Source organism: Bombyx mandarina, chromosome 28 (genome assembly GCF_030267445.1).
Source record: "Bombyx mandarina strain Sakado chromosome 28, ASM3026744v2".
NCBI classification, from domain to species: Eukaryota; Metazoa; Arthropoda; class Insecta; order Lepidoptera; family Bombycidae; genus Bombyx; species Bombyx mandarina.
Genome location: NC_143233.1, coordinates 7,524,693 through 7,548,506, shown reverse-complemented (window position 1 = coordinate 7,548,506; position 23,814 = coordinate 7,524,693). Strand labels below are relative to the sequence as shown.

The 23,814-nt window shown below is 40.5% G+C and overlaps 1 protein-coding gene and 1 pseudogene across 7 annotated transcripts in view; both read left to right on the top strand.

Annotated features, from left to right (window-relative positions):
* The window catches only part of sano (CABIT domain-containing protein serrano), a 129,362-nt gene that overhangs the window by 99,139 nt on the left and 6,409 nt on the right, over positions 1-23,814 (top strand). For 5 of the 7 annotated variants that reach the window (XM_089738988.1, XM_089738989.1, XM_089738990.1 and 2 more), the window contains 2 exons: positions 301-356; positions 16,968-18,859. In XM_089738988.1, the coding sequence (XP_089595114.1) occupies positions 16,981-18,852 (1,872 nt within the window). In that variant the 5' untranslated portion in view covers positions 301-356; positions 16,968-16,980 and the 3' untranslated portion in view covers positions 18,853-18,859. The remainder of the gene's footprint in view (positions 1-300; positions 357-16,967; positions 18,860-23,814) is intronic. The other 2 variants (XM_089738991.1, XM_089738987.1) reach the window with 1 other exon arrangement.
* Positions 12,347-13,156, top strand: LOC149499718 (uncharacterized; annotated as a pseudogene).

Here is a 23,814-nt window from a genome sequence, read left to right as displayed (position 1 = left end):
TAAGACTTCTAAGATCCCAGTTTTTACAGTACAGCGGTTGCTCCGTCCTTCAAACCGAAACGCATTACTGCATGACGGCAGAAATAGGCAGGCTGGTGGTACCCACCCGTGCAGACTCACAAAAAATTCTACCACCAGTGTTTGTTTTTAATTCTTCGATAATAACTTAAGTAACATTCGCGCTTAATCTTTTAGACTGAAGAAAAAAATCTTAAGAAAATTCGCGCTGTTGCGAATTTCAGATATATTATGTACCTACGTAATACGTAAAAATAACAAAAAACTTTTTCTTTGTTTCAGATATTATAAAGCAGAAGCGTTAAAACTACGGTTTTTAACCAGCATTGGTATATAAGGTAAGCAATATTCGTATGAATATCAATATGACCTGAATTTCAAATAAAAAATTAATCTAAAGTTTTATTCGGAATGGTGTACTTGGATAAAACTATTACTTATCTATCTCGTAGAAATCAAAGGTAGGTAGAGCGGTAGGCAGCGGCCTGGCTCAGCCTCTGGCAATGCTGGAGTCCATGGGCGACGGTAACCACTCACCATCAGGTGGGCTATATACTCGTCTGCATATTAAGGTAATTAAAAAAATAATAATACCGCCCTTCTTGAGAGGTGAGTTCAAAGAATAATTTTAAAGGACAACGGCTTCATATCCTTAAAACGGGAGCCCATAATCACTGTAGAAGCAATCACTGCTGTGATACCCACCGACCATCACAGATGTGCGCATAAGTTAGCTGACTATGGCCTAATATATCAACATAATATGTAAACGGTAGGCAGCGGCTTGGCTCTGCCCCTGGCATTGCTGACGTCCATGAGCGACGGTAATCACTCACCATCAGGTGGGCCGTATGCTCGTCTGCCTATTCTTCTTCTTCTTCGTCGCTTTCTTCATTGCTGAAGGTCGTGTCCCTGAAACTTGACCGTTGCCTGTCTCGTGAGCTGTTTCCATCTCGTCCGGTCCTCAGCTGCTCGAATGGCGGTTGCGACTGGCAACCCAGTTAGAGCGGTTACTTGATCACACCAACGGCTAGGTAATCGGCCGCGGATAGATAGGATAGATTTATTTGTCCTCTTGGCCGTCCACGGAATTCGGAGCATTCGTCTCCAGCACCACATTTCAAATGCATTTATTTTCTTGCGCTCGGATGCCTTAATTGTCCAGGACTCTGCCCCGTAGAGAAAAAAAAAAAATCTGTCTATACGGCAATTAAAAAAAAAACATTCAAATTGATCTTCGTAACGCTTTTGCTGTGTGATGACTTCGCGATCAATTTGTTAAAAAAGCTCAGTTGTTGAAAAAACTCAGGGCTTATTAATATCGTCTCTGATGACCACGGCACATCGGACAGAACTGCTACCTCTTGACCACGAAAAATCGCCATCGAATTTAGTGCTAATTCGTCACAGCTTAAAGTCTTATTTCGCTAAATCCCGTTGATTTACCAGGAAGATTCAGTTCCCCTGGTACCACAGTTTATAAGTCGTAAGGATGAAAACCGTTAAAAGCAAACTCAATTAACGTTGGATTAGACAGCGTCTCAATCAATTTCAACGACCATCCGGGCTCGGCCCAAAGCACAAGAAAAACGCGATCTTAATTTTAATTACTTCGAAGTAAATTAGCACAGTCTTCCATCGGGAATTTTTTTTTTCTTTTATTGCTTAAATGGGTGGGCGAGCTCAAAGCCCACCTAGTGTTAAGTGGTACCGGTGCCCATAGACATCTACAACGTAAATGTCCCACCTACCTTGAGATACGAGTTCTAAGGTCTCAGTATAGTTACAACGGCTGCCCCACCCTTCTAACCGAAACGCATTACTGCTTCACGGCATAAATAGACAAGGCGGTGGTATCTACCCGTGCGGACTCACAATAGGTCGTACGACCAGTAATTACGCAAATTATAATTTTAAACCCAGAAGTTTAAAAAACCCAGTAGCTTAGTGCTTTACAATTTTAGAGGAGGTGGACCTCTAAGCTATTATGCGTCGATATTTGAATATTATGCCGACTACAGTCTAATTTTCGTGTGTAAAATATTTTCTTGAAGTTATAATTGGGCCTAAGTGCCGCTACGTATAAACTAACAATTTTTAGTTATAATTTGCTAGTCTGATGATCTTAATACCATAAAACCCCTTTTTGTCAATGAAATCAAAATCTAAAGCCAAAAGACACGTTCAAATGTCATTGGAATAGCACCCAAGCCATCAACAGCTTAAAACTCTTAATAAATACTTTTTATAGCCTTCATTGAGAACATTAAATAAATCTCAGTGCAGACAAATTAAGTCAAATAAAATAATTAATTGGCCTGTGTGCTTAGTGCGAGTTTTTTAACAAATCAAATCAAATCAAATCAAAAAAAATTTATTCAACATAAGTGAAAGTTCATACTTGTTGAACGTCAAAAGAACTACCGCCAATTCACAAAAACTAGCCTCTGTCCTGAGAAGAATTGGCAAGAAACTCAGCGGGCATGTCTTTTTTTTTAAATATGTTTTTTTTTTTTTAATATTATATAAAAAAAAATTACGTTCTCGATAGCGTAAAAGTTAACTGAAATTTGTATGCAGTTGGAAGAGCTACAGCAGTTGTGAAATTAAAGCTTTATTGATTTTGTTAAATTGGCATAGGCAGCCAATCACATTACATACCCCTGAACATTATAAGGAAAGTGTTACTACCCACTTTCAGACATTGAAAAATATCGGTTAGAGTGGTCGGGTTTTAATATCGGCATTCCATATTATCTTATTATTAGTTTTATTATTATTAGTATTCATTTGAGATTCGCATCATACAGTGTGTGATTAGAGAATAGAAAAATCGAATTAAACTGCGTTCTAATTCGTTTAAACGCTACATCCTATACCATGGACGGTGCGTCGAATCGCTCATCCAGGAAGAAATTAAGTCCGCCAGCATTTCTAGTGCAAGATAAATCTGAATTGCATGTCGGTTAGGTGTTACTTCATGTACTTTATATATAAGAAAAGGAGACTATCATTGAGATCCGAAAACTGTACTTTGGTTCACGAAATTATATACGTGAACTTAATTTCTTGATATTGTTACACGCTGGGGCTTGGAATAAATAAAATTCCACCAAAGTACAACTAAAAAAACTGTATTAAACAGTTAGAAAACTTAAAACACTTCACAGAGACTTTAAAACTCTCAATACGCTTCTTCCGCTTCGCTTCAGGTGATCCGTTCGCTGTTTCGCTTCGAGTAGTTCTGATTACTAACTGACTGCGTGCCATCTCTGCAACGCTTTTATAGCCGATAAGACATCCCTAGAATTATCGAAAATATTCCACACATTTCTAGTATTGGGTTTCTGCTATCTGACAAAAGTTTAGGTCTTTTATTTATCGATTGAGGCACTACGAAGTCTGCCGGGTCAGCTAGTACATAATAAAACGGACGTTTAATTACAAAGATAAATGTAGCGTGTTAAGTGAAATGTCGCTGAAACCGAAGCGAGCTTTTCACCTTTTTATCGACTGTCCCGTTCAAATCATGCAAAGCTACCTCAAAGCTCGGGAAGGAATTGCGGGCTTTTGAACAGGAAGCTCAACGGACCGGTCGCACAGTTACCAGTTGGATATCAGCGCTAGCACTTAACATGTAACAAGTAATTATTTCTCGTAAGTGCGGCGCGCGCAGCCCAGCAATTAATGATGGTACTGGTTCTATTCTGAATTGTTTTTCGATTGGTCGAAAGACGTATTCTAAGCCCAGATTTTATAGTAATACTAGCTATACCCGCCCGCTTCGCTGGGCATTTAAAATTATCATTTTTCTTTTATTGCTTAGATGGGTTTACGAGCTCACAGCCCACCTGATGTTAAGTAGTTACTGGAGCCCATAGACATCTATAACGTAAAACGCGCCACCCACCTTGAAATTTAAGTTTTAAGATCTCAAGTATAGTTACAACGGCTGCCCTACCCTTTATATCGAAACGCATTACTGCTTCACGGCAGAAATAGGCAGGGTGGTGGTGCCTTCCCGCGCGGACTTTCAAGAGGTCCTACCACCAGTAATTAATGACGGTACTGGTTCTATTCTGGATTGTGTTTTGATTGGTCGAAAGACGTATTCTAAGCCCAGATTTTATAGTAATGCTCGCTGTACCCATCCTCTTCGCTGGGTATTTAAAATTAACATTATTATTTCTCACCTCCACAAAGATTCTCATCATTAACTGGTGTAGGGAGTCCAATAATCATATAAATATTAGCCTATCCATTAAGTACATGTATTTCCTACATGGACGCCAAGTTTCAAGTCAATCGGATGCATGGTTCAGTAGTTATAAAGGAACATCCGAAAAACCACTGTAGATTTATATATTATTATAGATTATATGGACTAAATTAGCAAAGACGTTATAAAAAAAAATCAAGTTCAAATAAACAGTTTCAAGAAGTTTTGTTAACATGAAAATAACTTTAATCTAACGATCTTAGTAATCAAGATCTACCGATTTAAAAGTAAATCTAATTTCTTAAGCTTCCTATCGAGAAAGCTTTTTTTTTTAAGTTTATTTATTTATTTTTCTATTATAGTATTTTATAGCATGATCTGCCCCAACCTTGATACGCTGTGATTGAGCTGAAATAAATTAGAACTTACCTTCGTTCTAAATAAAAATGAACGTAGGAACCATTTTAAAAAAAGGAGAATATTTTTGTATCTCTTTGAAAAACAATCTAAACTAGCGACATTTTTTTATTTAGATAAAATATATTAACAAATTTGCGTCTAATTTTTCATGTAGCTTCTTTCAATTAATTGTTAATTGATCTTCTTTTGTTTTTGTTTTTATGTCCAAGAATCTAAAGTTTTCGTGGTCGCAAAACCGAAAAAATTATTCGAAATCTCGTAAGGATGAATTAAAAAAATAATGCAATGACGAATCATTAAAGAATAACGTGAAATAAAAACCGTAAAAGTGGGTTTTTATTATTCCTTTTAATTTATATACTGTCGAGAACCAAACATGAACGTTTCTCTGCATTCTATGAATATAATTTACATGTATTTAACATTTCATCGTGTCGGAAGAGACTGACTGATAATTAAAACTGTATCAAAACCGCTTTGCGCGATTTAGAGGCACCAAGCGAAAATTTACTTTATACTACTATTATTACGTATTAGAAAGGAATTATGGGGAATAGTGGATGTAGGCAGCGGCTTGGCTTGCCCCTGCCATTGCTGAAGTCCATGGGCGACGGTAACCACTCACCATCAGGTGGGCCGTATGCTTATTAAAAGTTTTAAATGTTCGTATTAAAAGGCCTGTGGTAGTTCTTCTCTTAGCGTTAAAAACGTACCATTTTAGGTAGGCACTGGCTTGGCTCTGCCCCTTGCATTGCTGAAGTCCATGGGCGACGGTAAGCACTCACCATCAGGTGGGCTGTATGCTTATTAAAAGTATTAAATGTTCGTATTAAAAGGCCGGTGGTAGTTCTTCTGTTAGCGTTAAAAAACGCAACGTTGCTATTTTGGTAGGCACCGGCTTGGCTCTGCCCCTGGCATTGCTGAAGTCCATGGGCAGCGGTAACCACTCACTATCAGGTGGGCCGTATGCTCGTCTGCATATAAGGGCAATAAAAAAAATAAAAAAATAAAAAATTGATGAACGCTATGGAAACACGCATAGCCTAACTATGACATTTTTCGGTCAACCTAATATTTTTTTATAAAAAAAAAACTATAACACCTTTTACAGATTACCTGTTAGACGTATCACGTGATAGATCTGGACTAAATCTGGTCATATTATGCAAATAAATTTACAGAGCACCGTTGACCCACAGAAATATATCCAGTTCTTTTTTTAAACAAGACTTAAAGCTGACGTTAAGTGCCATGGGAACGGGACGATAGCGGCCGAATAATTCTCGGATGTCGGGCCATAAAGGAAGCGGACATATGGTCCGAGCGGGTAGAGTTTCAGCTGAGCGATTTTTATCACAGATTCTTCTTTATCTATATATATATAAAAATGAATTGCTGTTCGTTAGTCTCACTAAAACTCGAGAACGGCTGGACCGATTTGGCTAATATTGGTCTTGAATTATTTGTGGAAGTCCAGAGAAGGTTTAAAAGGTAGATAATATCAAAATTCCTTTTGTTTGTTTTAAGTTTATTTTATACAAAAGCTTAGGTCTTTTATTTATCGATTGAGACACTACGAAGTCTGCCGGGTCAGCTAGTTTTTTAAACAAAGTGTACGAAGTATCAATGATGCTGTTTTGATGTTATCTTGTTCTTTGATTTTGCCTATTTATGCAGACGACGACACTAAAAACTCCGCAAACGTTGCTCGAAGAAGGCCATGTCATGGTGGTCGGAAAACACCTAGAGAATTCATTCCAAAGTGGGATGGTATGTGGAAAAACAAATACCTGGAAACACACTGTGAAATCACTTCACCGCGTAAACGCCGACTACCTGCATCGAGATTAGAGGTCGCCATAATACACTTAAGTAAACTATATTTTTTGTTGGTTTGGATTTTTGCATTCGGAAGAAAGCTTGCGAAAACAGTTTAAGTACGTTTCTCACTCTTCACGGCCTATGCAGAAATAGTCAAGTTGGAGGTAGGTTTTGGTACGGCACGGTTGCATCGCTCGATACAGATACTCGGCCAGGCGTTTTTTCTTTTAGGGCAAGACGATTTCAATATATCCAACGCACAGATAAGTTTTACTATCATTATTAGTGAAGAGCGAGAAACTTATTTAAACTGTTTTTGCAAGCTTTCTTCCAATACCCGGAATTCAAAATCTAAACCTGTAAAAAATCCATTAGCGTTATTAATTTTTTTTACTGGCTTTCGGTATTTACTACAAATTTTAAATTTTAAAAGCTCATCGAAAAAAAATCCAAATTATATACTATCTTGTCTTTGTTTGTTTATAAATCAGATAGGCTGTATACGCCATTTATAAAAACACTGAAAACGCTATTCTAATGGCCAAATTATAAGCTCCTTATTTGTCTACAAACGATTCGGTACAGTTAGCCGCAATATTATCTCACAGCACAATAACTTTAATCGTGACGTAGCAGTCGTGATGTACACTCGCCAATAGAATAACCATCAAAAATTAAAAGCGTTATGCAATAATAAGCCATAAAATATGTTATTCATTTTTTCTTAGGTCGCGTTCCCCCGACCGCTCCGGGGGAAGGTGTAGCGCGGCGCCATTAATGCGGGCTCTTGGCCCGTCGACCGAGGAAACCGGCGGTCATGTTGCTGGCGGCCGCCGGTCCGGCGTCTGGGGGACGGCGGGATGGATGTGATGTGCACTGCGTAAACCCTGTCCCGCCGTCTCAATAGCTCCGACTGGGCTCCCGCTCGGTCCGGGGTAGGGCGCCGGCTGTGAGCGGCAGGAGTTTTTAGTGAGGTTCGACTTCCACATACCCCAGCTGCCGTGCGGGTGGGAATTCGGCGATTTTCTCTTGTGGAAAAAAAAAATTCATTTTTTTTCTCTGTCGTGTTTTATGCAATACAGAATAGATAGAATATCTAGTGCGAATCGACAAAGAAATCGGGTCTAAAAAGTGGATTATTGGAGGTGACGCCAACGCTAAAAGCTCATGGTGGGGGAGTCCATTAAACGACCACCGAGGTGAGGAGATGCTGGGTGCTCTCAATGAGCTGGGGCTACACATACAAAACAGAGGGGAAACTCCGACTTTTGATACCATCCGAGGGGGTAAGCGATACCAAAGTTTTGTGGACGTAACAGCTTGTTCTGCGGACTTAATTGGCGTAGTGGAAGACTGGAGAGTTGACGAGGGCCTGACGAGCGCTGACCACAACGGCATAGTATTTAGTATTCGGCTGCAAAAATCTAAGGGCACAAAAATAAGTAGGACCACTAGGTTGTTCAACACAAAGAAAGCCAATTGGACGAGTTTTCGTGAGAAACTAAATCAAAAATTAGTAGAAAATAAATTTACCACCGCTGAACTCACGAATGTACGAAGTGCTGAACAACTTAACAACACCACACTAGGTCTTACGAAATCAATTACGGACGCTTGCGTAGAGTCGATGCCAATCAAAAAATCAAATGAAACACTTACCCTGCCGTGGTGGTCCGAGGAACTCGCAGATCTGAAGAGGAACGTTGCCACTAAAAAACGCAGAATCAGGAACGCTGCCCCAATCCGGAGGTCAAAGGTCATCGAGGAGTACCTGAAACAAAAAGAAAAGTATGAATTAGAAGCAGCAAAAGCTCAGACGGAAAGTTGGAAGGAGTTTTGCTGTAAGCAGGACAGGGAGGGTGTGTGGGAGGGTATTTACAGGGTGATCGGAAGGACAACGAATAGGGAGGAGGATCAGCCGCTGGTAAAGGAAGGGGAGGTTCTGGATGAGAAGGGCTCTGTCAAGTTTCTGGCAGAGACCTTCTATCCAGACGATCTCACTGACGCCGAAAATAGTGACCACCGTCAAACGCGAGCCGAAGCCGAAAAAGTGAATGATGGCAAGCAAGTTGAGCCCTGCGACCCACCATTCACGATGGCGGAGCTACAACAGGCCAGCGAATCCTTTAACCCGAAAAAAGCCCCGGGAGCGGATGGCTTTACTGCAGATATTTGCCAACACGTCATTAGAAACCACAGTGATGCATTTTTAATATTTTTGAACAAGTGTCTGGAATACCATCACTTTCCAGAGCTTTGGAAGAAGGCTACGGTCGTGGTGTTGAAAAAGCCGGGAAGGACTGACTATACCACCCCCAAAGCATATAGACCAATTGGTCTACTGCCAATACTAGGCAAAATATATGAAAAAATGTTGGTGTCACGCCTCAAATTTCACCTACTGCCTAAAATGAGTACTCGCCAGTACGGATTCATGCCCCAGAGAAGCACCGAGGACTCCCTCTATAATCTAATGCAACACATTCACAGGAAATTAGATGAAAAGAAAATAATTGTTCTGGTTTCTTTGGACATAGAGGGAGCCTTCGATAGCGCCTGGTGGCCAGCTATACGAGTCCGACTGGCTGAGGAAAAGTGCCCACTGAACCTCAGGAAGGTATTTGATAGCTACCTGAGGAACAGAGAGATAGTGGTTAGGTATGCGGGAGAGGAGTGCACCAAAATCACTACCAAGGGGTGCGTCCAGGGTTCCATCGGAGGACCAATCTTGTGGAACCTCCTCCTGGACCCTCTCTTAAAAAGCCTAGAGAATTGGGGTGAGTATGGTCAGGCCTTCGCGGACGACGTCGTGCTTGTCTTCGATGGTGACACCGCACTAGAGGTGCAAGGACGCGCCAATGTCGCTCTCGAACATGTTCGGACGTGGGGTGTCAAAAATAAGCTTAAATTTGCGCCCCAAAAAACAAATGCGATGGTTATTACCAGAAAACTTAAACACGACACCCCACGCTTGAGGATGGGAGGGATAGACATTGCCATGTCCAGGGAAATAAAACTCCTTGGTGTCACCATAGACGACAGGCTGACTTTCAACACTCACGTGGCGAATGTCTGCAGAAAGGCTACTGGAATATATAAGCTACTCTCCAGAGCGGCGAGAGTGAGCTGGGGTCTCAACCCTGATATAGTTAGGATTATTTATACGGCTACTATAGAGCCGATCATCCTGTACGCTGCTAGCGTGTGGGCACCGGCGGCAAAGAAGCTGATGACGATCAAACAGCTTCAAGTGGTCCAGCGTGGGATAGCGCAGAAAATCTGTAAGGGCTATCGAACGGTCTCCCTGAACTCGGCGCTGCTACTGGCTGGGATACTTCCCCTTGATCTCAGAGTGCGTGAGGCGGCCTCACTGTACGAGGCCAAGAGGGGAGTGCCCCGGCTGGAGCTGGGGGACAGGGAGATCGAGCGGGTGGCCCCAGCCATTGAGGCGCCACACCCCGCTGAGCGTATCAGCCTGAGGCTCGTGAGCCTGGTAGATCGGGAACAGCTCAACCAAAACAGTGACTTTGAAATTCGTATATTTACTGACGGGAGCAGGATTGAGGGCAAAGTCGGTGCTGCCTTGTCTGTGTGGAACAGCGAGACCGAAACAAAAGCCTTCAAGCTTGCTCTCCCAGGGTATTGCACCGTCTACCAGGCTGAACTTCTGGCTATATGCAAGGCCACACATGTAATTCTCGGACACCCAGCGTCTTCTTTTGGAGTCTACAGTGATTCAATGGCAGCTCTACAAACGGTCATAAATCATAGTTGCCTCCATCCCCTTGCAGTAGAGAGCAGAGATAAATTAACAACAGCATCTCTCCAGGGTAAGGTTGTTACCTTATTCTGGATTAAGGCTCATGCAGGGATGGAGGGTAACGAAAGAGCTGACCAGCTTGCCAAAAGTGCCGCTTTGGGCTCCAAAAGAAGACCTGATTACGATCTGTACCCGGTCTCATTCGCCAAGCGAAGCATTCGACTTGCGACGCTTGACGAATGGAATCGCAGATATCGAACTGGAGAAACCGCGTCGGTCACAAAGATATTCTTCCCGGATGCTGTGATGGCGTACCGGATGATCCGCAAAATAAAAATCGGTGGTATAATTACGCAAATTATGACAGGGCACGGTGGGTTCTCGGAGTACTTGAATCGCTTTAAGTGCAAAGAGAGCCCATCGTGCGCATGCGAGCCAGGAACAGAGGAATCCGTCCCACACATCCTTTTCGACTGCCCAATACCTGCAATGCAAAGGTTTGAATTAGGAAATAAAATAAATGAAAACATTGTAAGGGAAAATGTACCAAACATCTTAAATAGTAAAGAAAGAGACACGTTTTTAAAATTCTGTATCGAAATCGCTCAAAATGTTATAAACAGAAACAAAACAGCGTAGCAAGTAATTATGCTATCATAATATAGTGATATATATTATAGAGTAGCATAGAGTAAGGAATTAGATAAATAAAGATGTAGAGTTTAAGAACAAATCGTTAAAAATAGGATGTAAAAATCACTGTAAGAATAAAAAATTAAACAATGTACATAAAAAAGTCCTGTAAATATTATAATATTTTATATAAGAAATAAGTAGAATAGTAAGAAATGTTAAACCTAGCAGCTAAAGCTCCGATTATGTTGGAGGTAGGACGCAACGCCCTGTGAGGACGGGTGTATAAAAAAAAAAAAAAAAAAAAAAAAAAAATACAGAATAGAATACGAGAAATGGATTCATATCAATAGTGCCCGTTGAGTTTCTCGCCGGATCTTCTCAGTGTGTCGCGTTTCCGATCTGGTGGTAGATTCTGCGAAGCACTGCTCTTGCTAGGGCCAGGGTTAGCAACGTCCACAGGTTAGCGCTCCGTAAGCTCACATATTCATTCGGTGAATCTAGTTGAATCGAGTATGACCCCTCAAGGTCATTAAAATAGGTTGAAAAAAAGCAAAGAAAAAACAATTTTTAAACAATAAGTGAAATTCATTTAATTTAGAACTTTTTAGTTATTCCTGGTAAAAGTCAGTACATTATTGGCAGCTGTAATCCTTTAATAGATCGTTTTGTCTCTGACTTGTCCAAATATTTTAAGTAGCCCAAAATACCTATTGTATAGTCTCTAAGACTTCTTTTACGATTGTAACTTGCTTTTAAATGATTTGTCAGCATTCACCAATGGTCGAAATGTTATGTATAAAAATTTTAATACAACATCGAATTATCGTTTAAAAATGCTTAAAAAAAAAACTTGATTATTTATTTTGAATGGAGATTCTTCCTAACTCAATACTGCATAAGGCCGTCCGATAAAATACTTTAGAAGGCGCGATGATTCGCCGACTTCTCGCCATTGTATCATCTGTTTGATCAGATAAATAACTAGACGTACACAAAAATGGTCAAGTTTTACGGTTATTTTACACAAAGATGGTCTTTATGTGGACGTATCTTCGTCCCAAATAATGTTCTTAATAAAAATGCGGGATGACATTAAGCGAAATAGCGCTAGTTTTTTATTAATATTGATCAACTGATAAAGAATATTTTGTTTGTAAATATAGAACGTGTTGAACATTGTCGCGCAATTGTTAGTATTTATATAGTATTTACTAGTGGGCCCGGCAAACGTTGTTTTGCCACATAAATTATTTGTAGGCAAGATAAATAACCTAGATACTGACTGCAGCGCCATCTGCCGGGATAATTTGTGAATCTAAACCATCCTGGGTACCACCTAAACGTATATAAAAAAAATCGTTCAAATCGATATAGCCGTTTATGAGGAGTTCAGTAACAAACACGCACACAAGAAAAATATGTCTTTAGTGTGTTTGTTACTGAACTCCTCCTAAACGGCTGGACCGATTTGAATGATTTTTTTGCCGGGTCGAGACGCGATACACCGCCAACCAGTTGCTCTTTTTTATCTCGAAGATATTTCTCCTTGGCAGCACGCTAGAGTGCAGGTAGCACGCTGTGCGGCCCCAACTTCCTCAGGTCACCCCGTGACCTTCACCGGGGTGAAGCCGCCATCTACAGGGGCCGAGATGTGCGAGCGTAGCCTCTCCTCGGGCCCCCGGCTCGACGGCGACGGATCACGGAATCGGAGCGGAAAGGGAAGAGCTCTACTTCTCTCGTTCCACCGCCTCCTTCTGCGAGATGGTGGACTCGCAGAAGTCGAGCATCGCCTTCCAGGACACGTCGCTGCCATGACGCGTGGCAGCAAGAGTTCCTCCCCTATGATCGCAACGAGGGCGGCGCGTTGCTGGTCGAAACCAGAGAAACACGCCAATATGTGTGGGTCATTCATCTGCGCAATTCGCAATGATGGCACTGCGCCATCGGTTCCCTTCCGGCTATCTTCCGAAACATCCGTGGCCGGTCAACACCTGCGTTAGCCAGAAGGTGAGACGTCCGTGATTGCGGCCCACCCAGTCCGCGAGAACCTTACGAACCGCCTCGACGGTACGAAGGCCGGCCGACAGGTCCGCCAAACGACGAGACCACGCCTCCAGCACGGACCGCCGAGATTGGAGCCTCCGCGGTCTAATTACTCCATCGCCAGCGCGTCCTTTCCCCTTAGAGCGAAGGTCACTACGCCACCTGTAATCGGCAGCGAGTGCCTCCGCCTCCAAGCCCCAGGGTGGCGCCCCGGCGAGCAAATACGTTGCAATACCTAACAAGTAGGTTCGCCTTCGGGGCTCAAACCTGACGACGTTGGAAACACTGATCCTACCAAGAGCAGTGCTTCGCAGAATCTACCATCGGATCGGAAACGCGACCCACTGAGAATATCCGGCGAGAAACACAGTGGGCTGTGTCTGTGAGTTAATTTACTAGAACTACGGTAGCCAGGTACTCCGGTCGACATTACAAAAACAAAATCGGAATAAACTAAGCCTCCTATCTTCGGAAAGCGCACAGTAAATTCGCGTCCATCGTAGCGTGACGTTGTGTTACATAAACACACCGCCATTCTTAGCGTACGTTGACCTTAAACTTGCCCGTAAATACCGACCCATAGTCAAAGCTATCTCCTAATACGCCATACATATTCCCTAATACGCCAAACGATTTAGTTACAACCAGCTAAACAATCTTAATTAGCAATCAAAACGTAATTCTGAAAGTCGAGTAAAAATTATGCCTTGTAACACAAATAAGACAAAATAACATTTATTTATTTATTTCTTAGATAGGTGGACGAGCTCACAGCCCACACGGTGTTAAGTGGTTACTGGAGCCCATAGACATATACAACGTAAATGCGCCACCCACCTTGAGATATAAATTCTAAGGTCTCAAGTATAGTTACAACGGCTACCCCACCCTTCAAACCGAAACGCATTACTGCTTCACGGCAGAAATAGGCAGGGTGGTGGTATCGACCCGCGCGGACTCACAAGAGGTCTTGCCACCAGTAAAAATAGTACCAGTAGTAATAAGACCTTCTTTCTTAACGAAGTAAACTATTTAAATGTGTACAGATGTTAAAGACGTTTAAACCAATCAGCTTAATCTTCACCTCACCTCAGCGGGTAGCGATCACGATCCGGTGGTAGATTCTGCGAAGCACTGCACTTGCTAGGGCTAGTGTTAGCAAATTCTCTCAGGCTGAGCCTGTGAGCTGACCTAACCGACCACGTGAAACTGGATGGGCAGGAAAATTCCAGGAGGCCAGAATTAGAACTGCTTTTTCTTTATCATCGTCGATCAATAAATTAAATCTATTAATAGACCAAAGGATATTTTACTTATTAAATTTGCCCCAAATGTCTCATAGTTACGGTTACGTGGGTATGTATAAAATCATCTCTCTTTCTCTCTCCCTCTCTTTTAGTAAAATATCTTCTGAATTTCTATTTAAACTTCACATAAATGAGATTTTCAGGCATAGGTAACGACTTTAGTATATTCGGCTTGCTATGCGAACGTCCAAAAGCGATAATGTCCATCGACAATACGATTATTCTTATCGCTACTAGCTATAGTGTTAACACTTAATAACAATACAATAAAACATAGATTTGCAATAGAATAGCATCGCTGCATTACTGGATAGTGCTCTTTAACAATGACGCACTACAATACAGTTTGTTTTGAACGTATTCACGGGTTAATTAGCCGAAAATTGACTAATTTAGAACCGTTAATTTGTTGAACGATGTGCTAAATACAACGTGAATTGTTTTCGTAATATTTGTTTTGTTTAGCGAACCGCTAATGAATAGTGCCAATAGATCAGTGTGCTTAGTGCGAGTTTGTTAACGTTCGCGATAGCGTAAAAGTTAACCCAAATTTGTATGCAGTTGGAACAGCGCCCCTAGCGGCAAATGTAGGCAAACGTTCCAACTTCCGAAGTCATCGTGGCCTAAAAGATAAGACGTCCGGTGCATTCGTATTTAGCGATGCAACGGTATTCGAATCCCGCAGGCGGGTACCAATTTTACTAATGAAATACGTACTTACCAAATGTTCACGATTGACTTCCACGGTGAAGGAATAACATCGTGTAATAAAAATCAAACCTGCAAAATTATAGTTTGCGTAATTACTGGTGGTAGGACCTCTTGTGAGTCCGCACGGGTAGGAAGCACCACTTCGCTTATTTCTGCCGCGAAGCAGTAATGCATTTCGGTTTGAAGGGTGGGGCAGCCGTTGTAACTAACTATTCTGAGACCTTAAAACTTATATCTCAAGGTGGATGGCGCATTTACGTTGTAGATGTCTATGGGCTCCAGTAACCACTTAACACCAGGCGGGCTGTGAGCTCGTCCACTCATCTAAGCAATAAAATTTGATAACTACTCGTATACAATTTAATTAATTTCTTACTACAAATAATTAGTTTGCCTATAAAATACTGTAATAACTGTGTGCAATACAATTATAATTTGATTAAATTTTTTTTATGTATTAATTTTTCGTTGACGAATATTTTAATTTATAATTTCCCAGCGTCTCTCTAGAATTAAGAAGGACATACATTAAAAACCGCTTATTACTTTTTTAATAAAAATAACATGTTGGAAAACCTAAGTAAATAAAATTAAGTTGTTAAATATCGTTAAAATGATGGTATTAAGGTTCGTCTGAACACCAGCTTGAAGGAAAGCACGCGTAGCCATATAGACCAAAAAATAAAACCCTGAATCATAAGGAGAGTCTTCAATACTAGACAGCGGTTCGCCCTTACCTCTGGCATTGCTAGTGTCCATTAGCGACAATAACCACCTACTATCAGGTGACATAAACTTCATGCAATGACAATAAAAAAAAGTTTACGTCAATTCTTCGCAAAGCTCAAATCGTGAAATAAAGCACACAGTTTCTCGGTACTGAAGTACGCGGTAAGTACACACTGAATGTTTCCGCCGAGAAGTCGTTAACATAACTAATCCAAGACTTTAACCAAGTCAATGCTTAAAACATTTCAACTTTTTAATTCATTCCGTGGCTGTTTCCCACGTTCTGTTATTTTTACTTTACGATCCGGTAACTCAACTTTATACGGATCTTCATGTTGTCAATATACTGGTGGTACGTGGTAATTTCTTCTTATTATCTATGGTTAACGAAAATCGGCATCGTTGAGAAGATCATCCAGATTTTTTACCAAAAACTATCTAATTCACCCAGAACATTCTAAGAAATGTGATTAGAGTCGATTATGTTTCATTGGACCCTAATCTATACTAATATATAAATCTACAGTGGTTTTTGCGGATGTTCCGTTATAACTACTGAACCATGCATCCGATTGACTTGAAACTTAGTATTCATGTAGAAAATACATGTTCTTAATAGATAGGCTAATATTTATATGAGTGTTGGACTTCCTAATAATAATGAAAATAAATAACAATGTTAATTTTAAGTGCCCAGCGAAGCGGGCGAGTACGGCTAGTACTAGGTAAAATCAAATCAAATTTAAAAGGGATAAAAAATACATTAGGCGGTCTTAAATGAACAAGAATCTACCAAGAAAAAGAAAGATATTTAGCTTTCGATAGTATTACATAACGGATTTATCAGCTCCAAAGCTAAAGAACATCGTGTATAAGCTTAGCACATTTGTCTTGATTAGTCGTTCGCACATTGGCTTCTGTTACAAGCCAGATCTTTTACTTGTAATATGTATTATGTGCCAAATAAAATAAATCACTACATAGAACAAAGTCGCTTTCTCTGTCCCTATATCTGTCTCTCCCTATGTATGCTTAAATCTTTAAAACTACGCAACGGATTTTGATGCGGTTTTTTTAATAGATAGAGTGATTGAAGAGGAAGGCTTATATGTATAATAACATCCATTAAATAATGGAGAAATCAATAATAAATTACAGTTTTCGAAGCGAAGCGAGGGCGAGTCGCTAGTAAATAAATAAATAAATAAAATGAAAGTGTATCAGCGTAACTCTGTTCATTAAAAACAAAGGGAGGTAGGATGCAAATTGAATCAATCATTAATTTTAGTTTATCTGATTCCAGATGTGACAAAACCATGGCAGCCACAGACGGGCAAATCGTTGTCGCTGCCTCGCGCTGGTCTGATGAGGGGAATTACTTAAGAGAGTTCGTCGCCAAGAACCGCCTTCCGAGCGTCGCCAAGATCATCAAAGGACAGTATGGAGGCCTGGGTGTCCCGACCTTACCGAGCCCCGGACTACAGAGCACAGCGATCTTCATATCAGCGGGGAAGAGAAAGAAAATCATCGCCCAAGCTATCAAACTCAAAGAAGGTCGTCGCATGGTACCCGTAGGGCCAAGAATCGCCATCCCAGACACGTATAGAGGATACTTCGAGTTGCTTAGTGAAGAAGGTAGGGCGGTCAGATGTATTGAGACAGTAACTGAACTATCTAGACGGAAACTAGACGATGGCTGCTTGGTTAGAGATCCTATTAGAGTAATTTGCGGGAAAACAGATTTAGATGGTAATATCACAGCGGATGGAACCAGAAACTTACCCGCCGGCGAAATAATAACGCCTAAAGGTGAAACGTTCTTGGGCAAGAATAAGTATTTGAAATGCACAGACTCAAAAGGAGATCTGATCTTGTTGAGCCTGGATCAGAGAGGAAAGTTTTCTGCTATCGCTAAAGAAGAGAACATCAGTGGAGTTCACACCGCTAAGACTTTGCTGACGAAACGACTGCCGATAACGGTAAGACTAGTGCACGGAACTCCGCCGCGGGGATTGAAGAGTGCAAGCCATTTCGTTCCTGAAATAAGACTGCTTTCGATGTTCGAAGAAGAGCATGTTTTCGCTCTGCCACTACCCAAAGAAGGCAATGCATTAGTTGCTTTACCTCTAGCTGCTCCTCTCAAAATGCAGAAGTGCAAAAACGAGGAACTAATTAAGAATTTCATGGAATTCTCAAGATTAGTCGAGAAATGTAACAGACTGCTGACTGACGTTGTTGACAGGATGCACGTACTCGATGGCAAATTGGGAGACCCAAAACGACTCCTTAATGGCCCATTAAACGCACCACCGTTAGTTAAAACCGGTTACTTTTTACGACGCAGCGCGTCATCCGATTCCGCGAACCAACACAAGCATCTGAGACACAATCACATTTACAGCAGTCATCGAGACGAGAACAGCATTCCCGACGAATATGATGAGATCGACCAAATTTACGACTACGTTAGGGGTTTCGCTCCATTACCGAAAAGCATTAAAGCATCTTATTCCAACGATCCCCCTCCTAGACATGAATCGGCCCCCGCTTCGCCGGCAGCCACGCCCATCCACATGCCACTAATCACGGAGATCAAGCCAGAGCCGCCCCCCATTGAAACGATCCCCACCAAAAAGCCATTGAACATTCAGAAAGCAGAGAAAAGAACCCGAAAATCAATTGTGCCGAAAGAGGCACCGGTGATTGTCTACAAAGAGAAATGCTCTGTGGCGCAAGTACCGAACTTACCGAAGCTGTTCATAAAAAACAACATGAACAACAGCAAAACTAAAATAGTTTTCAGGCAGAAAAGTAGCTCGCCCACAAAAGAAACGCCTAGTCCCTTAGCTAGTCCAGTCAGACCTTTAACTAAAGGCGATTCGCCTATCTTCAACATAAGGTATAAGAGTCTTTCAAACATTCACCAAGCCATGGAGTTAGATGGAACGTTGGACTCCAGTCATTCAGGTGGCAGGACATCTGGAGATTCTGGCAATGGACCGAAATTACCCGAGAAACGATCTAGGAAGATAAGCAGACCAAAAAGCTTGACGAACTTGGTCTGGGAACTTAAGGGGTGTCCGGTTGATGAGAAACCAAAAGCTAGGGTGAAAAAAGAGAATTACAAGAACGTTACCTCTAAATTGTCTCTGGGTGCGCAGAAGCGGGTACCAACGCTTTACCTTTGAAATAATGGTGAGTACTTTATAGTTTTAAGCTGAAAGCTCTTTCTTGCCATGTATCTTGAATTATGACCTCAATTTAGAGCACGTTTTTATTTATCAAATAAGACGCAAAGCAATTCACAAATCATATCTAACATATGCCTTGTCTAGGAAGGAACGAAGCCCTTTTTTTATTGCTTATAGAGGTTGATGAGCCCACCTGGTGTTAAGTGGTTACCGGTAACGTAAATGTTGCCTTGAGATATGAGTTCTAATGTCTTAGTTTTTACATTACAACAACTTGCCCACCCGTCGAACTTAAACGCATTACTTCTTCACGGCAGAAATAGGCAGGGTGGTGGTACCTACCCTTACGAACTCACAAGACGTCCTACCACCAGTAAAAAATATTTTTATGTTTATATAAGATGTTCTTTATCCATTCGTATACTAGTAGCATTTCAGTTAGCAATTACTTGCTTACAGTGAGGACATTCAATCTTCGTTCGCTTATTTCAAAACATTACAGATGCATCAATACATTAGGAAATAATCTAATGCAATTGGTAATTGCAAGTAATGGTATTGCACATCGATTTGTTTCGGAATACGTTATTCCAGTACGGAATTTATGTTTTCATTCTGTTAAGCTATAAACAATCGTAATATTATCATTGTCTGTTAATTATTGTAAGGCCCAGAGGTTGCAATAAAAAATGTGAATTACGTCAAATATCGACGTTGTTTAATTTTTTTAATAAAAGAACACTTATTGCAGCATAACTATAATAGTTAGACATATGCTGTCGCGACACTTTTTGTAAATAATAATGTGTTCTACAAAGTCATAGTACATTATTTTATTCTATCATCAATAGTTTTCGCAAGGCACGCAATGTAAAGAATATTTTAGGTAAATTTTTTACACCTTAGGTTACATTATTGGAGTTTTAGTAAAGACTCCTATTTTTTTTTTTAAATTGTAGCCTATATCAATCGGGAATAGTGTAGCTTCCAAACAGTGAAAGAATTTTTCAATTCGGTTCTGTAGTTTCGGTGCCTATTCAATAAAAACAAACAAACAAATCTTTCCTCTTTATGATATGAGTATATAAGTAGATGGGTATAGATAATGGCGTCTTTCTATTGATCCAATACTGGATAGTGGCGGTAGGATATTTGATGAGATAATACGCCTCCAAGATGAGGGGGGGGGGGGCTCTTCCTCGCTTATTTCTGCAGCGAAAATTCGCGCGTTCCAGTCTGTTTAATGATAAGCGGAAAAGGATTTTTCATGTCCAAGGATAGGTGGCTGCATCCATACTGCCTATGGGCTCTATTAAACACTAGATAGACCCTCGTTCACTATTCTAATGCAATACTAGGTAGCACAGAACCGATCTTTGTGGCGAGGCTTGTAGAATGCGTACGTCCAGCAGTGGACGTCTGTGGGCTGATAAATTAGTAGATAACTATGTAAACTAATCGATTGCCTCCAAAAACCTTGCAAAAATCAAGGGCACCTCGACATTAAAAAAATAACTCACGAACAAAAAAAAAACACACGCAAAAAATTTCCTTTCGTATTAATTGGCGAAGTTAATGCAATGAAAACGGCTGGGAGTGTCCTGACGACGCCCGGTTCTGGCATGCGACACGATACCTTAATGGATTATAAGCCTAATTGCTTCACGTGAAAACATGTTTTTGCATTTTTGTCACGCAAAAAGAAATCCAATTAAATAGAGCTTTGAAGATTTCATTTTGAATGAGTAATTGAGTATCTTTCGGATATTATTATATTTGTTTTAAAACCTAAAGACCTGTCTAATATATTATGGTGTCTATGTTGATTCACAATACTAGGAACAGCTTATATTTTATTAGCTTTATTAATAAAAAAAAATTTTTTTTTTTTTTTTTTATTGCTTAGATGGGTGGACGAGCTCACAGCCCACCTGGTGTTAAGTGGTTACTGGAGCCCATAGACATCTACAACGTAAATGCGCCACCCACCTTGAGCTATAAGTTCTAAGGTCTCAAGTATAGTTACAACGGCTGCCCCATCCTTCAAACCGAAACGCATTACTGCTTCATGGCAGAAATTGGTGGTGGTACCTACCCGTGTGGACTCACATGAGGTCCTACCACCAGTTAGTTATAAATATAAGCCCTACCACTAACCACCAGGATAAACATAGAGCCCAAGTACATTAATTTCACCACAAAAACTAGATGGTAATGTAGGTCCAGTTTTTGCTGTATACACAACCGATATCCAGACGCAATGCTACTGAATTATTTATAGGTACCGTATAATGAGGGCGACACCCTTTATTAGAGCTTTGCGCGATGAAAAGCTGCTAAAATAAATTCGTCTTAGACTGAATTTGAAAATTCATTATTGTTTTTCTGGTTTTCGCGAGTCGCAGACACGTAATTAGAATTACTTTTACGGTTTCGTAGAAGCGTGAAAAAAGCTTTAATGACATACCTGTCGTATAAAATAGTGGTATCAAATAAAATAAAATCAATTTACAAATAGACTCGCTATTATCAAGGAACTTATTAAATTTTTACTTAAATATCTGTACGAATAAAGTGTTCTGTTATTAATTTTTTTTTATTCCTTAGATGGGTGGACGAGTTCACAGCCCACCTGGTGTTAAGTGGTTACTGGAGCCCATAGGCATGTACAACGTAAAGATGTCACCCATCTTAAGATATAAGTTCTAAGGTCTCTGTATAGTTATAACGGCTACGCCACCCTTCAAACCAAAACGCATTACTGCTTTACGGCAGAAATAGGCGCGAATAGAATAGAATCACTTACCCGTGCGGACTCACAAGAGGTCCTACCACCAGTAATTACGCAAATTATAATTTTGCGGGTTTGATTTTTATTACACGATGTTATTCCTTCACCGTGGAAGTCAATCGTGAACATTTGTTATGTGCGTATTTCATTAGAAAAATTTATACCCGTCTGCGGGATTCGAACACCGTTGCGTCGCTAGATACGAATGCACCGGGCGCCTTATCCCTTAGGCCACGACGACTTCAAAATGCAATAACACAATGGCGATCCACATATCTCATGGTAAATTTTAATGCTTGATGTTCTATGTACTACAACCGCAAGCCCTAATGCAAAGAAAATAATAATTAACACGATTCACGAATAATAGATGGCGCGCTAATCATTATTTCTAAAATATTCAGCGGTTGTTACGGCGGAGCGTATCATGCCTTAACTAGCCAGTAACAATAAAACATGTACAAGATCCACACAGTTCCCTTTCAGAACAGTACAAAGAACTCTGAATCGAGATAGAACACTACAAAAAACATTACAATATAGTTTGATTTGCAATGAAAAAAAAGGCGAGTTCAATGCATTTCTATCATTAAATAGATCATTATTATTGTTTTTTTTTTAACGGAACCGAAATAGGAATACGATTAAAATCGATTTTCGGTTGACAAGCTCGGTTCTACAAACATATAGCCATATAGTTATAGCATTTTGTGGAGTGGTAATGATCACTCTTGGACGTCAACTATCACAAAGACACAGCCATCTCCCTAATAAAACAATAAATAGCCTAGTTGACCAATTACGTGTAGTTTTTGTTGGACTCCTGCCCAATTGGTAACTTACAGTGGCATGATAATACTATAGTTGTAGAATGTAGACATCGCAGTAATATTTCGTCTATTAACCAGAGCGTATGGGTATGAGGCCGATTCTAAAGCGCAGTTTTCAACTCTAAAACTCGTGCCGCAGAGGGTATAAAATGTTCATGATCTATTTATTATATAACACTTTCTTATCTCTTACTTGTATTATATCACTTCTGAATGCCTGAATACTGTATTTTTTACAGCGTATTCACATTTTCCATTTTTGTTACTTAATTTACCCCTTATCGCTTCGAACAGGTAGGTTTTTACTGGTGGTAGGACCTCTTGTGAGTCCGCACGGGTAGGTACCACCGCCCCGCCTATTTCTGCCGTGAAGCAGTAATGCGTTTCGGTTTGAAGGGTGGGGTAGCCGTTGTAACTATACTGAGACCTTAGAACTATATCTCAAGGTGTGTGGCGCATTTACATTGTAGATGTCTATGGGCTTCAGTAACCACTTAACACCAGGTGAGCTCGTCCACACATTTAAGGAATAAAAAATAAATAAATAAAGGCTCTTTTGTAAATGCACTGGTTTCTGTAGTCTTGCCTGTTTCTGTGGCGAAGCAATCAGTCCGAGGGGTGAAATGCTGTTTGATTTAAGTGACCTTTTGCATAATATTTATTACGACATTTATTTTTGTAATTCGATGTTTTTAATTGAACGTCAATTAAGTTTACTCCGTTTAAATGGCTGAAGAAGATTTTTTTTTACCACTTTTTTGCTCCTGATTTTAAACTTGGCTCTCTTGTAGAGTTAAAACAAATATCGCTTAAACCAAATAGAGCTTCAGCCCTCAAGCTACATTCGTTCTTTCAATGCAATTGACATCCAACCCAATTTCTTAGGAGGACCACCACCGTGATTTCCTCTGCAGTCATATCATATATATATTTTTTTTGCTTAGGTGGGTGGACGAGCTTACAGCCTGGTGTTAAGTGGTTACTGGAGCCCATAGACATCTACGACGTAAATGCGTCACCCACTTTGAGATATCAGTGCTAAGATCTCAGTATAGTTACAACGGCTGACCCGCCCTTCAAATCGTAACGCATTACTGCTTCACGGCAGAAATAGGCAGGGTGGTGGTGCCTAACCGCGCGGACTCACAAGAGGTCGTACCGCCAATAAAATAAAGTAAAGTAACTTATACAAAGCTTTTACTATGTTAGTATACATACAAATACAGTCAAAATCTGTTATAACGACATCGAAGGGACTGCTCATATTCAGTCGTAAAAACCGATAGTCGTAACAACCGGTGATGTTTAATGTGTATCGTGCAAGTACAAACAAATCGA